General features: G+C 37.2%; 1 protein-coding gene across 1 annotated transcript in view; it reads right to left on the bottom strand.

Annotated features, from left to right (window-relative positions):
• Positions 1 to 19,077, bottom strand: part of BANK1 (B cell scaffold protein with ankyrin repeats 1) — a 307,032-nt gene that overhangs the window by 197,299 nt on the left and 90,656 nt on the right. The window contains 2 exon segments of the mRNA XM_032398831.1: positions 1,793 to 1,932; positions 10,882 to 11,020. Of these exon segments, the coding sequence (XP_032254722.1) occupies positions 1,793 to 1,932; positions 10,882 to 11,020 (279 nt within the window).

Raw genomic sequence — 19,077 nt, 5'->3', positions numbered from 1 at the left:
AAGGGATTCTCTCCTGATAGTAAAAGCCTGAATCAAGCTGTGACTGTCCAGCATCCTTCCTTATGCTAGGCCACCAGGGATAGGTGAAGAGGAGAATCCTAAGATGTAATCGTAACCCTTTCTCACCTCTCATTTCTGACACCCACCGAGGGTGAAAAGGAAATAGTATTTTCTAGTTATCTGAAAATGATGCAAAACAGTTTGTATTCACTCAAAGCTGTAGAAGAAACCATGACTTGGCATAATAAAGCACTCTGAAAAATTGCCCAGGAGTCATACGTTATATTTAATCTTCTTGCATACAAAAATTTTTTTTCTCCCCAAAGGCAAAATCCACAAAAAAATGTGTTGGGGTGGGGGGGCTACTTTACCTCTATGCTAACTGAATACTGATAATGCAATATATCACTTTTGTTAATCTTTTTGCAGTGAATGGAATTTTTAAAGTGGAAGATAAGGTAGATTTGTCACAATAAAATGAAACAATCCATATTTCAAGCTAATACTTTTGTCTTTGCTTTGCAATTACAATATAGACATTTTATCAAATGTTCTCAGACTCACCAGTTTGACAAATGGTACTTTATTCCCTGAACCTTCTCTAAGACATTTTCACCTTTGCCATTCCTCTAATAGAAAAATATGTCACACAAAATAAGTAACAAAGCCTCCAATTTCAAACTAGTTTAAACAGATAAGGCTTCATGACAACCTGTCAGCCACACTATCATTGATGCTTTCGTTATAGAGTGTCTTGTGGTAAATTTGAAGATCTCATTGTTTAGCTACCTCTTTTCACTTTTACTCCCTTTTACCCTCCCCGTCCACTGCCAAAAACCCAAGGCAATTAAGTAAGGGTATAATCTAATTATCAAGTAGCTATAAAAAGAAATGCCATTTAGTTCACTCTGGAACTGTGGTGGAATAAGCACATAAAGGATAAATGTTCCACATTAAACAAGCTTTCTCTCTTTTGAAAGTGGGTCAGGTAACAAAAAACCAAAATAAAATGCAGAAATTAAACCAATGGTTTAAGATGAATCAAAATACAATTGTTGCATTCCATACCCATGAGGGCATTGGCGTTCACTGGTAACTGTTTCAAACAAGGGCCTTTTGAGAAGACTAGAAACTCCTCACCAAGTCCTCCTTGCTGAGTGATGCTTTGTCACCCTGGAGAAAGAACCTGGGGCTTGAAAATGCCTCTTTGCACACTTCCCTGAAAATCTGAGCAGTTCTGGAATTCCTGATAAACACTATCAATTTAAAGCAATAATTTTCACTATCAGGTAACAGTAGTAAATGAAACTAAGAAGAACACACCAAGCTTGGAAATTTCCACATGAAAATAACAATTCCTGGATTAATGCCCTAGGCTCCCTTTTTGGTAGTGTTCTTGGTTTGTCTGACTCCTGAGCCTCAAAGCATCAGATGATCTGACTTTTATTTTGCACTGTCCAGATCTGGATAAAGAGGATATTCGTTTCTTAAGAGTTCTGTCTAATCCTTCTGTCTTTCTTCATCTGCTCTGTGACAACTTTAAAACGAGCCCATCACAAAAGCGATTTTGTAATGGAGAACCTGTCTCCCAGTGACATTATCTGGAAGGACTTGAGTTAAGCAAACTAATTCATCTGTATCTCTGCACCACAGAAGTCCGTTTCCTCCCTCCCTATTGATCCGTAATTCATTCTTATTCAACCAACATTCAGACTTTATACCAAAGCATGCATGCTGTTAACAAGCATTGGCTCTTTGGCTTGTTACCAACTTCGTGGAAAGATCCACTTACCTGGCACACACCATCTCCTGGACGTGCCATTCCCAGTAGGTCTTCCACAGGCTTTGCTGTCGTAGAGTATTTCATCTCTGTTGTGGCCTTCATGACTCCATCGCAGTAGACGCGGACATTGACAGAGCCAGCAGGAAAATCTTATAAAATACAAACAAGAGTTAAGAGCTGAGTATACAATGCATGTATCCTATTATTATATCTGTTAGAGAATATGGAGGAATATTTAAGAATTCATAATACTTTTACTGACTTCTAGCACTAAATGTTTTTTTTTATCCTTAGTATCCAAAGAATATAATGTACAATTTTAGACTTACTTAAATAAAACCTTACAAGATCAAAACATGCTAAAATTATGGTAAAAGCAAAGCCCTAAATCCTTCCTTCCTACTACTAAACTTCTTTTTTGATGGAATCTATAATTATCTTTACATAATACTTTAGAATTTATAATGATGCAATCATTCATTTAAAGTTGTGTATCTGTTAATAATCTCAAGAAAATTTGCATATTGGAAAGAGAAAGAGTAGAATCGATTGAAATCACCGAACTCTTATGCAACTGATTACAGTGAAAAACGCTTGGGAAGGCAAGGTTTAATATCCTGCTATTTAAGTACTATTTACACTATACATTCATCAAAACCCTTTTTGTGAAAAGTTGTTCAAAGTGACTGATATGATACCTTGTGAATTCTGCATTAACATACCAACAGAGTTAGAGTTTCCTAAGAATGTTGGGTTCCCTATGAAAGAATAACAATAGACAATCATTTCAGTAAGAAAGTTATTTTGTTTTATTGTAACAAAAGTAAACAAAATTAAGCCTTGAAATCCATTTGCTTTAAAAAATCTGACTCTCTGCCATGGAGATATTTCCCAAATTCTCCTGGAAGACTGTCACCTAGACATCTGGGGGTTGGAATATAAGCCATTCGGTGCAAGACCAAAAATGCCTGTTCTAACCTTAGGCACCTGACGAAGCTTTGAATATTTAAAAGTTTCTAAGGTTTAAGCATTAATTTTACTTTATCTCCTGAAGAGATTAAATGACCTCTTATAATTTTGCTCAGAGAGATTTAAAGCCAGCAAAAGCAATCTTAAGCTTAATTAGATCAAGAAGCTGTAATTTTCTCTTCCCATATTGCTTGACTAGACACCTAACCTGTATTATAAAGAAAATATATGTGTAAAAGTTCTCTCCTCCCAAAGTAAGTCCATCCAGTGGATAATGTAAGAGAAAATGCAACAAAAGTATATTTCATCAGCTGAAGAGGCCTACATATGGTAAAGAGGGTTCTGGAGTTACTGTAGCCAAGGAAATCAATTTTGGTGGATTTCAGAAAGACAATTTTGAAAGAAGATATTGATTTTGTTTATCAGGAAAGAGATTAGAGTTTGCAATGGGGTGTTCACCTTCTGAAAGAAAGTCAGGTGATGAACCATGAGAGATACATGATGAGGTATGTATTGGTAGCTCTTTGAGAGAGGATACTTAAAATATTCTAATTCTTTAAAATCTAACATGAAAGCAAATGAACTGATTTATTCTTGGTAACTTGTACCATTAGATCTATTGATAATGATGTTGATTTTAGAATAATCTTCCCAAGAGATGTCCTTTGAAGTACTGTCTTTGCTGTATACATTTTCTTATCTATTGAATGTCAGTTATTAAATCATGACCTTGGAGGATTCCTTATGGATTCATCTGGCTGGGAGGCCCTCCTTAAATATGTATTGCTGAATTGGCCTTTTCATAAACAGCACCCTGTACCACCTGAGCATTATTTTATTTTGAGTGTGGCCATTATGATATCTACATTTTATAGCTCTTTAATAAAAATAAAAGCCAGTTAACTTAAGGACTCAGAAGAGAGGGAAAGTGAATTCTGCTATTTACTATCTAAAGTCGGGAAGTAACATTTAACACTGGAAGTACACACGAATATAGGTCAAGATCACGAAACCAAGCAAGGGTACTGGAGTCAGCTATGGAGAGGAAAAAATGCTTATAGTGTAAGAAGATGGAACTTCTTTTTTTTTTTAATTTTTTATTGTTATGTTAATCACCATACATTACATCATTAGTTTTTGATGTAGTGTTCCATGTGCTATGGTGAGCGCTGTGAATTGTGCAAGACTCGAATCACAGATCTGCACCTCTGAAACAAATAATGCAATATATGTTAAGAAAAAAAAAAAGAAGATAGAAGATGGAACTTCTTGCCCACATCAAACAGATACACAAGAAAGCAAACTTACAGAGGAGCAACAGTAAAAAAGGAATTCTACTCAAATTTCACATCTCAAGGTCCAGGCCATTTAAAATTCTTTGTCAACCTGCATGGTCTCTGGGATTTTAAGTGGTCAGTCCTTCCAGATGAGGGACAAACTGAAACAGTTTACAGAAAACATAAACTAAAGTGTTTTTGAATAGTCAGAACTACCTTCACTAATTCTTTAACAATACATATTTCACAAATCCAGTAACTTAAGAGCTGTTTGCTTTCTGTATTTCCATTGTCTGTGAAGCTGTGTTCCTTTATCAACCACCTTTAGCCCTTTATCACATGGTAAATCTTCATGAACCCACCTAGTGTTTCCATGGGAACTGAAATCAATATGGTTTTCTTTTGATTAGAACATTATTATTAAGTAAATATTGGTGGCTTCAAAACCTTGGTCTTGCCTAAAAATTGATACCAATTTAATATATATTAAAACTGCCCTCTTCAATTATGATATTTAGAAAAATTTCTTATCAGTTGTTGTTATTTTTCTATGCAGGTTAAGCATAATATTTGGCACATCCTAAAGTATTTTTCATGCTCTTTTAATGAAATATGAAATTATAATTTACATTATCCAGAACAGTTTCTTAATTAATAAAGAGATTCTATATCTTTGTGGATATTTTTACATTCCTTTCAACTCTTAATTGGTTGTCCCCCTGCTGTGTAAAGTATTTTTCTGGCTGAGCTACACGTACCAGAGGAATACCCTCTTCCTTCTGAGTAAACATTAGTTGATATTTCTAGTTTAAAGACTTCACATGTATTTTTATAACTTTTGGCATAAGCTGAGACTACTGCAAGTTCCTGAGTAACTTCAAATTCCTTTAGCACAAGGCAGTTCCTGTCAGTGACAAACCTGTGGATACCATTAGAAAGGTGTGTTTTTTTAGAAAATGAAGTAATTATAAGTGTATGAATTTATTAAGCTGAGAGGAAAAAGAAGACAGAATTAGAGGATATTTTTCTCAAATAAAAAAATCAGGTTAAGCCATGGAAGTGTCTGAGAAGGGAAAGATACCATTTAGAAAAAGAGCATCTTAAGATTTCTTCACTGGTTGGCATAATTGTACTTGAACATAATTTTGTTTTTTTCTGAATTGTTACCAAATTAGAAACAAACATACATTTAAAAAGAACATTAATATGGCAAAGAGTTGGTTGGGTGGTGAAAAATCTGAGAGGTCTGAACGCTGTAAGTAGGTTTCAGAGTATGTGACATGCTGAGAGTATTATCACACACACACACACACACACACACACACACGCACACACACTTAAAATGACTAAGAGAAACTATCCAAAGAAAGGAAGGAATAATAAGGAATAATAGTTGGTTTTATTTTTGTTTTTATTTTATTTTATTATTAGTTGGTTTTAAGAGGTACCATTTTCTAAAAGAGAATGTTAGTTGCCTATCCCAAAGTTTATTCTCTACCTTTTAGAAACAGAATCCTGATTTTATTTTATTTATTTATTTATTTTTGCTGGGCACATTGCTATCCAACTAAAAAGACTCAATTTTCTGTTCTTCCTTTCAGCTAGACATGACCTTGGGATTAGGTCCTGATTAATGTGATATCAGCAGATGAGTCTTACAGAAACCTTCTCAATTTAATGAGGCCTTCTTTATCCCAGTGTTGTGTTGATAAAATGACTCTCCAAAAAGAAAATCAAAAAGTTCTGATTTATAGTTTTTGCCAATTTCTGTGTTGTATATACTTCCACCATGGCTGATTTCAAGTAACCAAAGTCAATGGACTGAATTGTGTTCCATCCATCCCCCAATTCCTATGTTGAAGCCCTAACCCCCCAAGGTGACTGTATTTAGAGATAAGGCCTTTAATGAGATAATTAAAGTTAAATTGAAGTCATAGGGTAGGGCCCTTATCTAATAGGACTGGTATCCTTATAAGAAGAGAAAGAGGGCGCCTGGGTGGCTCAGTTGGTTAAGCGACTGCCTTCGGCTCAGGTCATGATCCTGGAGTCCCTGGATCGAGTCCCACATCGGGCTCCCTGCTCGGCAGGGAGTCTGCTTCTCCCTCTGACCCTCCCGACCCTCCCCCCTCTCATGTGCTCTCTCTCTCAGTCTCTCTCTCTCAAATAAATAAAAAAATAAATCTTTAAAAAAAAAAAAAAAAAAAAAAAAAGAAGAGAAAGAGACACCCCCAGTTCCATGCACTGAGAAAAAGCCACAGGAAGACAGAGCAAGAAGGTAGCCACCTACAAGCCAAGGAAAGAGGTCTTGCCAGAAACCAATTTTTTTGTCCCTTGATCTTGGGTTTCCAGCCTCCAGAAATGTGAGGAAAATAAATTTCTGTCGTTTAAGCCACCCAGCCTGTGGAATTTTCTTATGGCAGCCAAAGGAGACTAATACACAAGGTAATATCACTGAATATGAAGTAGAGAAGAGATGCATAGAATTGACTTTTGCAATCCAATATGAGATGGTGCTGGAACACCAGTGCTTCATCAGGTTGTTCGAAAATTGGGAGTGATAGTAAAGGTCTTAGAAGCCATCTTACTCCATGATGATTATGGCTATACCCTAGGGATTATGGAATGGTTAGCAGAAATAAGTCTGCTCTGGGACAATATTGTGAAGCTGCCATACCAGCCCTCAATACCAGTCAAATTTAGTACATGAAGCTCTGGGTATCACCCAAGAGAATATTTACAGAGAGCAAACCCCATTTTGAGTAACACAGCTGATTAAATCATGAGCCAGATGATCAGAAATCAAATCACATGAACAATTTTTCTACACCAGAAAGAGACTCGAAGGATGGAGGGCATCTTTTAAACTTGATACATCCATAATAGGGAAGGATCCCTGGTATGTTTCCACTTTAGTTTTAGATCCCTCCATCTTAACTTGGTATTCAAAGAAGTACAGAAAAAAATTTTTAGAGACTTAGATCTGTATAGACTCTTACTAGTGTGGGATACTAATTGAGATCTTTCCTCCCCCTGGAAATCACCAATGAGTTCAGGGATTATATATGAGATAACATGGAATTAGGAGTTCTGTTGAACATGATTCCTCAAGGGTGAAGGGGGATGAACAAATCTGGTGGCTTTCATATCAAGAGATATAAACAGAGGACTGGGAGAAAAGAGGGCGTAATATGAGGAGTACAATACTTAGAGAGAAAGATGATCCCCCAAATTTTTAAATGGTTTATCATACGCTATCCAGAAGCTAAAGGTGAGGTATTCCAGAAAAGCCACCTTATGTTTAAAGGAATTGCTAGAGGGAGAGATTAACACTTTATTCCTCAGCTGGATATTTGTTTAAGTGTTGTCTTGTAACTTATCTCCCTTATCTCCAAATGTCTATAAATATTTGAAATGTAATTAGAGAAGTTATTTTATCAACAAAGAAGTTGAGACACGATTGGGACTTGTCTAAAGTTACCCAGTAAATGGCTCAAAACACAATAAAAACAATGCTTTTGGCCACTAGTTAATTGTTTCTTTGGCTACACTAAAGATTCTGGACAAATCACTAGCCTTTAAAGAGCATGCTGGACACTCTCTTATTCCATAATTGGTGTAGAGAAAAAAGAACTCTATTGTACTGTACTGTTCAGTGCTGTTCAATGAAACTTTCCAAGAGGATGGATATGTTCTAACGAAGCACTTGAAATATGGTTAGTGCAACTGAGGGAATTAATTTTAAATTTCATTTAATTATAATAAAGTTTAAGTAACTAATGGTGGCTAGTGGTCAACATATTGGTCAGCGTAGCTACAAAGCATAGTTCTCCACCTATGGTTTGTGACCCACTAACACAACATGGTATCAGTTTAGTTGGTTTTGACTAGCACTGAAGAAAATGAAAAGAAATAGAATTTCTATTTCTCTATTTATATTACCCATATGTTCTTGCATGTTGTTCACTTTTCCATTACAGTGCTTAACATATTAATCATAGTTATTTAAAATTCTCTGTATGATAATTCCAACATCTGTGTCATACCTAATTCTGGCCTGATATTTGCTTTATTTCTTTAGACTATGTTTTTTCTTGCTGTTTGGCATGTTTTGTAATTATTTGTTGAAAACCAGACATGTTGTGTCGGGTGTAAGAACTGAAGTAGGTAGGCATGTAGTGAGAGAATTTGTAGTAATCTGGCTGAGAGGTGGGCCATATTTCATGTCTGCTATAGCTGTAGGTGCCAGAGGCTTCAAATTCCTCTATTATCCTTGTTTTTGTCTTTCCTTTTGACCTTCTGTTTCCCTTACTACTCCTCCTCAGAAAGATTCTGCATCTTGCAGTATTTCCAACTGTAACCTTCTGCCATTATACTGAGTCCCTTTTGTTGTGGTGGTCAGGTTGGGGCGGGGGAAAGCATTCTAATCTTGTGATTAAATCTTGGTCTTCAAGTGGGCTGGTATCTCTAGGCTGTCACATTCACAAGTGTTTCTCCTGTGACATCACTTTCCTCCCAACCCTAAGTGAGACAGAAAAGCTAGAGGGGGCTACAATGGGATAGATGCCCTTCCCCAGCTGGGATAAGGCATTCTTAAAGTGGTTTCCCCTGGATAGTAAGCTACTGCTATGGCGATTATATGGGGAGTATTTCACCATGATTATTCTTCCTCTAACCCTGGCAGAGCCTCTAGAAGATCTTCCTCAGATCTTCACTATGTGAACCTGGTAGGGTTCCTGGAGGTGAATCCCACAAAATTATGGATGCTCTCAGGGGTTTCTTACTCTTGAGCTAGTCCACACCCCACCCCCAGCAATTCATCAAAATTACCATTTAAGTGTGCCTACCACTTTATGGCTCCAGTGACTTCTGCTCCAGCCAAGCAGATCTTGGATATCACTCTCTTGATTTATTTTCCTCTCAAGATTTTGGGATGGTGGTTTGCCCTGCAACCTTAGTTCTCTGAAGAGTTCAAGAAAAGTCATTGGTTTTTCAGTTTGTTTAGTTTTTTCTTGTTGTAGAAATAGGAGTGACAACTTCCAAGTTCTTCACATATCAAGGCTAAAACTGTTACTTGAGTACCTTTGCTTTAATTATATATTTCTGAGTATGTACTGAGTTATGATGTAAAATGTAGTTCTTGCTAGGGTTAAAAAAATGTTAACAAACAGTAGCATGAGGCAGAAAAAATAAGACTCTGGGGCCATTTCTGCTGAGGCACGTCCCATCCATTTTCCCATACACATTCATGGAACCGTCCTATATACTGTTACATTTGGTAAGAAAATTTCTCATTAATTTCCAGAACATACTAATTGAAAATAAGAGTTGGAGAAGTTAAATAACATAACTGGTAAAGAGTGGTTTATTTGTTTTTTACTACAAATTTGCTGTTCAACCACATAGACAGTATATGGCTTGGCCAATATTCTGGCCATACCATACAAGATATGTATATCTTGAAAGGTGTAGACTATTAGTTTTCTGCTTTTCTGAAAAACATTTGCATTTTGACATAATTTGTTCTTTGTATTGCTCTTAGCTACTAGGTAAACTGAACATATAATCTTAATGCAAATAATTTTACTTGACACTTTGATTTGCTATTTGGGAAATATTATCTAAGTACTTATAAATTTGCAATATTGATTTTTCTGTAGCAATTTTAGTGTAACTAGATTTAGTTTAAACTCGAAAACTAATTAGTTAGAAATTAATGTTCATTAAATCATTTTAAAATGTGGCATAAATAAGGGGCATTGGAAGAGAAAGAAAAGAGACAAAGTTCTTTCTCATCTCACTTCTACATATCTTTGTCCATGACAGGGACCAGTATCTGAAATGTTTATAAATGTTTGGTGTACAGTCCTTCCTTTTCTATAATTCAACTCTGAACTAACCTGTGTAAGGAAATCCATAGAGGAGATGCATACTTTTCATAACACAATAGAAATGTTTGTAAGTGTTCTATAAAAGGGCTTCATAATAGCTACATTCCAAGAGAAAAAAAAAGTTCAGGATGCATTTGACATAGTATTTAATTTTAAATGTTTTTACTACATTTCTAGATTCATAATAAGATTGTGTACTTTTTATTGTAAAATATTTTATAAATTTCACATTTGTCAACTTTTATAAGGTAATTTTTATTCTTTGATTGTAAAATGATATCATAAATTCAAAAACCAAGTAGTCTTACATTTATATCAAAACATCAGAAATTAACATAGTAGATTTGATTTTAAATACAATTCTTGTGTCAGGTGTGGCTATTCCATCTAGAATTTTAAATCTGATACAATTTATAATGCTGCAAGCAAAGGTGGATAATAAAATGGTTAACCTCATAAATTAAATAAGGAAAACAGGGAAGATTGTATATAGAAATGGTACCATGATGATAAATAGTGAAAAAGAATCACGCTTTCCAAAGAATCCAAAAATATATTCACAGGCATGGCAAAAAAAAAAAAAAAAAAAAAGGAAAGGAAAAAGGTCATGAATGAAAGTCCAAATGTTCATTAATCCTATTACAATAAAGCAAATAGTTTTAGTTCCATATTGAATCACTGACATATATTAAAGTGCTCTCTGTTGATGTATTTAAAACGATGTGATATTGCGGGTGGTCATTTCACCACATGGTGCACAAGCTAATTTCTCATAAATTACACTTTCATGCTTTTGGGAATCCAGATTACTAACAACCACCTCGGGTATGTGAAAGCTACACACAGGAAGCACCTGCAGAACCATATTAGTTTCTGGAAGGAAGTGAAACTATTTATCATAAATTTATTGAAAGAAACTCAGGATGATGTTTTATATTTATTAATGCATAAAAAAGTTTCTTACCTAAAGCTTTCATCCACCAGACTGTCCTATTCCAACGGGTTGGCTGTGTCCTAACACATTTACTATTTGATGTAAATTCAACCTCCACAGTATCACCAATGACTTCATCTCTCAAAATAATAAATATTTCACCAGGATTCTATAAGATAAAAAATATTACCCAATTAGGGCCTTGAAAAAGTTTACATAAACCAAAAAACACATTATATTTATTAATGACAAAGTTTGCACATGATAATTATGTCTTCCACCATGTCCATATTTTCAACTATGCTCAGAAATAAAATACATAAATGTGATTCTCACTACATTTCAACTTTATCAACTTTGTGTCTGTTTTTTTCTCCAACTCCATCTTTGGCAACTGAAAAAACAGTGAGGACACAGTTGTTCCCTTTTCCTCTTGATTCGTCCCTGTTTGTGAGGCTCCCTATCTCAGGGTAATGAGCATCACTTCACAGACCTCCAGGGAGCTATAATTTGCAACCAAATCCTTTTTTTCCCCAAATCCTTTTCCTTCACCTAGAACTTGGTACATTTATCTATAAATGAGAGGGTTGAATAAGTTTAGCTCTAAGATCTCTTAATATTTTAAATATGAGCTTAAATGTCCAATGTTTTAAATGTCCAATAGTTTTAAATCTTACCTAATAGAGATTCTCTCTTTATTTGTGATGAGTATCTGTGAAGGTTACTGAGTTGACTAAAGGTTATAAATCTAAAAGTTTTAAGATTTTATTGAGGTAGAAAAGCTAAATCTATGTACATAAGGCAAAAAAGGGTTATTGAAAACTCTTTTGGAAAAAAAAATCTAGAAAAAATAATTAGGCATAAAAAGATTGACATTAAGGGGGAGGAGCAAAGTGGTGGAGGAGTAGGAGACCTGGATTTCGTATGGTCTCAGGAATTCAGCTAGATAGGGACCAAACCATTCTGAACACCTACGAACTCAACAGGAGATCAAAGAAAAGAATAGCAACAACTCTCTGAACAGAAAAGTGGCCACCTTCTGGAAGGTAGAAGGAGACTTGAATCCGAGGCGATATTCGGGAAGATAGACGGCGGGGGAGGGGGCCTCCGTCAGCTGCTTCTGGCAAGTGATAAGAGTAGCAGAGCAGAAAATCAGAACTTTTAGAAGTCGGCTCCACTGAGGGACGTTGCTCCAGTGGCTAAGCGGGGGGTGGAACCCTAGCTGGGAGAGTGTGTCTCAGGACCCTCGGGGTCACAGAAAGACCGGGGGTGCCTGAGTGCGGCAGAGCTCCCAGGTATCGGAGCAGGGAAGTCGGCTGCAGAGTCGGAGCCGAGGAGTGGGCTCACAGCTCTGGGTTGCCATAAACTGTGATCCGGGCACAGTCAGGCCACTGCTCCTCCAGCAGGGACCCAACAAGCAGCAGATCTGGGGAGACTCCCCTTCCTCCCCGGGGAGGAGCAGTGCAGGAGTGCACCGCAGGGATCTGCTGGGTTTGGAGACTCCACACGGGGTCAGGTGCCAGAGAGAAATGCTCGGTCACAGGCCGGGTGAGCACGGAGTGTGGCTGGAGATGGGGAGACGGGAGTGATTGACTGCTTTTCTTTGGGGGCTCACTGAGGAGCGGGGCCCCGAGTTCTCGGCTCCTCTGGGGCGGAGACTGGGAGGCCGCCATTCTCACTCTCGTCCTCCAAAGCTGTAGGTAAAGCTTGCAGGGAACAAAAGCTCCCGAGAGCAAACCCGAGCAGATTACTTAGCCCCGACCGGGCAAGGGCGGGGCAATTCCGCCTCCGGTAAAGACATTCAGGAACCAGGGCAACAGGCCCCTCCCCCAGAAGATCAGCAAGAACAGCCAGCCAAGACCAAGTTTACCCATCAATGAGAACGGCAGAACTCCAGCGCTAGGGGAATACTGCACAAAGAGTCCATGGCTTTTTTTCCATGATTCTTTAGTCTTTCAAAGTTAATGTTTTTTAAACTGTCTTTTTTATTTTATTTTTTTGAATTTTTCTTTTTCTCAACCAACATCTTAATCAACCCCTTTTTAAAAAAATCTCTTATTTTTCATTTTTAGAGTCATATTCTATCCCTTCATAGTAGTTACCCTTATTTTTGGAATATATATATATATATAAGTTGTTCTCTCTGTAAAATTTTGTGATAGTTTCTTCTAACAGATCAAAATATATCCTAAATCTCTAGTGTATGGCTTTGTTCTAGTCTCCTGCCTGATCACATTCTCTCCTCCCCCTTTTTTTTTTAAATCCTCTTCTTTCTTTTTTCAACCAATTTCTTATCTTATCAATTCCTTTTATAAAATCTTTTATAATTTTCATCTTTACAGTCATATTCCAACCCTTCATCGTATTAACCCTTATTTTTGTACATACATAAGTTTTTCTTTCTTTAAAATTTTGGGAGGCACTTTTTTCTAACAGACCAAAATATGCCCCAAATCTAGTGTGTGGCACTGATCTATGCACCAGCCTGATCATATTTGATCATATTCTGTTTTGTTTTGTTTTGTTTTGTTTTGTTTTTGTTTGTTTTTATCTTTATCTTTTTTTGTTGTTGTTGTTCTTTTTTCTTTCTTTCCCTTTCTTTTCCACTGGTTTCAGATCTTTTCTGATTTGTTTAGTGTATATTTTCTGCGGACTTTGTTACCCTGTTAGCATTTTGTTCTCTCATTCATCTTTTCTCCTCTGGACAAAATGACAAGACGGAAAAAAATCAACTCAACAAAAAGAACAAGAGGTAGTACCGACTGCCAGGGACCTAATCAATATGGACATTAATAAGATGTTGGAACTAGAGTTCAGAATGATGATTTTAAAGATACTAGCTGGGCTTGAAAAAAGCATGGAAGTTATTAGAGAAACCTTTCTGGAGAAATAAAAGAACTAAAATCTAACCAAGTCGAAATCAAAAAGGCTATTAATGAGGTGCAATAAAAAATGGAGACTCTAACTGCTAGGATAAATGAGGCAGAAGAAAGAATCAGTGAGATAGAAGACCAAATGATGGAAAATAAGGAAGCTGAGAAAAAGAGAGATAAACAACTACTGGATCAGGAGGGCAGAATTCGAGAGATAAGTGATACCATAAAACAAAACAACATTAGAATAATTGGAATCCCAGAAGAAGAAGAAAGAGACAGAGGGGCAGAAGGTATATTGGAGCAAATTATAGCAGAGAACTTCCCTAATTTGGGGAAGGAAACAGGCATCAAAATCCAGGAGGCACAGAGAACCCCCCTCAAAATCAATAAAAATAGGTCAACACCCCAACATCTAATAGTAAAACTTACGAGTCTCAGAGACAAAGAGAAAACCCTGAAAGCAGCTCGGGAGAAGAGATATGTAACCGACAACAGTAGAAACACTAGATTGGCAACAGACCTATCCACAGAGACCTGGCAGGCCAGAAAGGACTGGCAGGACATATTCAGAGCACTACACGAGAAAAATATGCAGCCAAGAATACTATATCCAGCTAGGCTATCATTGAAAATAGAGGGAGAGATAAAAAGCTTCCAGGACAAACAAAAACTAAAGGAATTTGCAAACACGAAACCAGCCCTACAAGAAATATTGAAAGGGGTCCTCTAAGCAAAGAGAGAGCCTAAAAGCAACATAGACCAGAAAGGAACACAGACGATATACAGTCTGTTACAGACGGTAACAGTCACCTTACAGACAATACAATGGCACTAAATTCATATCTTTCAAGAGTTACCCTGAATGTAAATGGGCTAAATGCCCCAATCAAAAGACACAGGCTATCAGATTGGATAAAAAAACAAGACCCATCAATATGCTGTCTGCAAGAGACTCATTTTAGACCCAAAGACACCCCCAGATTGAAAGTGAGGGGGTGGAAAACCATTTACCATGCTAATGAACACCAAAAGAATGCTGGGGTGGAAATCCTTATATCAGACAAATTAGATTTTAAACCAAAGACTGTAATAAGAGATGAGGAAGGACACTTTATCATACTTAAAGGGTCTATCCAACAAGAAGATCTAACAATTGTAAATATCTATGCCCCAACATGGGAGAAGCCAATTATATAAGCCAATTAATAACAAAAGCAAAGAAACACATCAACAACAATACAGGAATAGTGGGGGACTTTAACATCCCCCTCACTGAAATGGACAGATCATCTAAGCAAAAGATCAACAAAGAAATAAAGACTTTAAATGACACACTGGACGAAATGGACTTCACAGATATATTCAGAACATTCCATCCCAAAGCAACGGAATACACATTCTTCTCTAGTGCCCATGGAACATTCTCCAGAATAGATCACATCCTAGGTCACAAATCAGGTCTCAACCTGTACCAAAAGATTGGGATCATTCCCTGCATTTTCGGACCACAATGCTTTGAAACTAGAACTCAATCACAAGAGGAAAGTTGGAAAGAACTCAAACACCTGGAGGCTAAAGAGCATCCCACTAAAGAATGAATGGGTGAACAACGTAATTAAAGAAGAATTTAGAAAATTCATGGAAACAAATGAAAATGAAAACACAACTGTTTAAAATCTTTGGGATATAGCAAAGGTAGTCCTAAGAGGAAAGTATATATAGCAATACAAGCCTTTCTCAAGAAACAAGAAAGGTCTCAAATACACAACCTAACCCTACACCTGGATTAGGAGCTGGAGAAAGAACAGCAAATAAAGCCTAAACCCAGCAGGAGAAGAGAAATAATAAAGATCAGAGCAGAAATCAATGAAATAGAAACCAAAAGAACAGTAGAACAGATCAACGAAACTAGGAGCTGGTTCTTTAAAAGAATTAATAAGATTGATAAACCCCTGGCCAGACTTATCAAAAAGAAAAGAGAAATGACCCAAATCAACAAAATCATGAATGAAAGAGGAGAGATCACAACCAACACCAAAGAAATACAAACAATTATAAGAATATATTATAAGCAACTATATGCCAGTAAATTAGATAATCTGGAAGAAATAGATGCATTCCTAGAGATGTATCAACTACCAAAACTGAGCCAGGAAGAAATAGAAAACCTGAATGAAACTGAAGGAAATTGAAGCAGTCATCAAAAATCTCCCAACAAACAAAAGCCCAGGGGCAGATGGCTTCCCAGGGGAATTCTACCAAACATTTAAAGAAGAATTAATACCTATTCTTCTGAAACTGTTCCAAAAAATAGAAATGGAAGGAAAATTTTCAAACTCATTTTATGAGGCCATTACCTTGATCCCCAAACCAGACAAAGACTCCATCAAAAAGGATAATTACAGGCCAGTATTCTTGATGAACATGGATGCAAAAATTCTCACCAAAATACTAGCCAATAGGTCCAACAGTACATTACAAGGATTATTCACCACAACCAAGTGGGATTTATCCCTGGGCTGCAAGTTTGGTTCAACATCCACAAATCAATCAATGTGATACGATACATTAATAAAAGAAAGAACAAGAACCATATGATCCTCTCAATAGATGCAGAAAAAGCCTTTGACAAAGTACAGCACCCTTTCTTGATCAAAACTCTTCAGAGTATAGGGATAGAGGGTACGTACCTCAATATCATAAAAGCCATCTATGAAAAACCCACAGTGAATATCATTCTCAATGGGGAAAAACTGAGTGCTTCCCCCTAAGGTTGGGAACACAGCAGGGATGTCCACTATCACCACTGCTATTCAATATAGTATTAGAAGTCCTAGCCACAGCAATCAGACAACAAAAAGAAATAAAAGGCATCCAGATCAGCAAAGAAGAAGTCAAACTCTCACTCTTTGCAGATGATAGGATACTTTATGTGGAAAACCCAAACGACTCCACCCCAAAACTGCTAGAACTCATACAGGAATTCAGTCAAGTGGCAGGATATAAAATCAATGCACAGAAATCAGTGGCATTCTTATACACCAACAAGACAGAAGAAAGAGAAATTAAGGAGTCGATCCCATTTACAGTGGCACCCAAAACCATAAGATACCTAGGAATAAATCTAACTAAAGAGGCAAAGAATCTGTACTCAGAAAACTATAAAATACTCATGAAAGAAATTGAGGAAGACACAAAGAAATGGGAAAACATTCCATGCTCATGGATTGGAAGAAGAAATATTGTGAAGATGTCTATGCTACCTAGAGCAATCTACACATTCAATGCAATCCCTATCAAAATGCCATCCACTTTTTTCACAGAAATGGAACAAATAATTCTAAAATTTGTATGGAACCAGAAAAGACCCCGAATAGCCAGAGAAATGCTGAAAAAGAAAAGCAAAGCTGGCGGCATCACAATTCCAGACTTCCAGCTCTATTACAAAGCTGTCATCATCAAGACAGTATAGTACTGGCACAAAAACAGACACATAGATCAATGGAACAGAACAGAGAGCCCAGAAGTGGACCCTCAACTCTATGGTCCACTAATCTTCGACAAAGCAGGAAAGAATGTCCAATGGAAAAAAGACAGTCTCTTCAACAAATGGTGTTGGGAAAATTGGACAGCCACATGCAGAAGAATGAAATTGGACCATTTCCTTACACCACACACAAAAATAGACTCAAAATGGTTGAAAGACCTAAATCTGAGACAGGAGTCCATCAAAATCCTAAAGGAGAACACAGGCAGCAACCACTTCGACCTCAGTTGCAGCAACTTCTTCCTAGAAACATCGCCAGAGGCAAGGGAAGCAAGGGCAAAAATGAACTATTGGGATCTCATCAAGATAAAAAGCTTTTGCACAACAGAAGAAACAGTCAACAAAACCAAAAGACAACTGACAGAATGGGAGAAGATATTTGCAAGTGACATATCAGATAAAGGGCTAGTATCCAAAATCTATAAAGAACTTAAACTCAACACCCAAAGAACAAATGATCCAATCAAGAAATGGGCAGAAGACATGAACAGACATTTTTCCAAGGAAGACATCCAAATGGCCAACAGACACATGAAAAAGTGCTCAACATCGCTCGGCATCAGGGAAATCCAAATCAAAACCTCAATGAGATACCACCTCACACCAGTCAGAATGGCTAAAATTAACAAGTCAGGAAATGACAGATGTTGGTGGGGATGCGGAGAAAGGGGAACCCTCCTACACTGTTGGTGGGAATGCAAGCTGGTGCAGCCACTCTGGAGAACAGTATGGAGGTTCCTCAAAAAGTTGAAAATAGAGCTACCACATGATCCAGCAATTGCACTACTGGGTATTTACCCCAAAGATACAAATGTAGGGATCTGAAGGTGTACGTGCACCCTGATGTTTATAGCAGCAATGTCCACAATAGCCAAACTGTGGAAAGAGCCAAGATGCCCACTGACAGATGAATGAATAAAGATGTGGTATATATATACAATGGGATATTTTTTTTTTTAATTTTTTTTTTTTTAATTTATTTGCAAGAGAGAGAATGAGAGACAGAGAGCATGAGAGGGAGGAGGGTCAGAGGGAGAAGCAGACTCCCTGCTGAGCAGGGAGCCCGATGTGGGACTCGATCCCGGGACTCCAGGATCATGACCTGAGCCGAAGGCAGTCGCCTAACCAACTGAGCCACCCAGGTGCCCTATACAATGGAATATTATGCAGCCATCAAAAGGAATGAAATCTTGCCATTTGCAACAACATGGATGGAACTGGAGGGTGTTATGCTGAGTGAAATAAGTCAAACAGAGAAAGACATGTATCATATGACCTCACTGATATGAGGAATTCTTAATCTCAGGAAACAAACTGAGGGTTGCTGGAGTGGTGGGGGGTGGGAGGGTGATAGACATTGGGGAGGGTATGTGCTATGGTGAGCGCTGTGAATTGTATAATTGTATAATTGTATAATTGTATAAGACTGTTGAATGACAGACCTGTACCTCTGAAAAAAATAATACAGTATATGTTTTTAAAAAAAAAAGAAGATAGCAGGAGGGGAAGAATGAAGGGGGGGAAATTGGAGGGGGAGACGAACCATGAGAGACGATGGACTCTGATAAACAAACTGAGGGTTCTAGAAGGGAGGGGGGCAGGAGGATGGGTTAGCCTGGTGATGGGTATTAAAGAGGGCATGTTCTGCATGGAGCACTGGGTGTTATACACAAACAATGAATCATGGAACACTACATCAAAAACTAATGATGTAATGTATTGTGATTAACATAACATAATAATAAAAAAAAGATTGACATTAATACAGAGAAAAAGAAGAAATAAATATTTCTTGAGTATCTA

The sequence above is a fragment of the Phoca vitulina genome, unplaced genomic scaffold, assembly GCF_004348235.1.
Source record: "Phoca vitulina isolate PV1807 unplaced genomic scaffold, GSC_HSeal_1.0 scaffold3, whole genome shotgun sequence".
NCBI classification, from domain to species: Eukaryota; Metazoa; Chordata; class Mammalia; order Carnivora; family Phocidae; genus Phoca; species Phoca vitulina.
The sequence above is the reverse complement of the archived record's forward strand: the minus strand, read 5'-3'. Positions and strand labels throughout refer to the sequence as shown.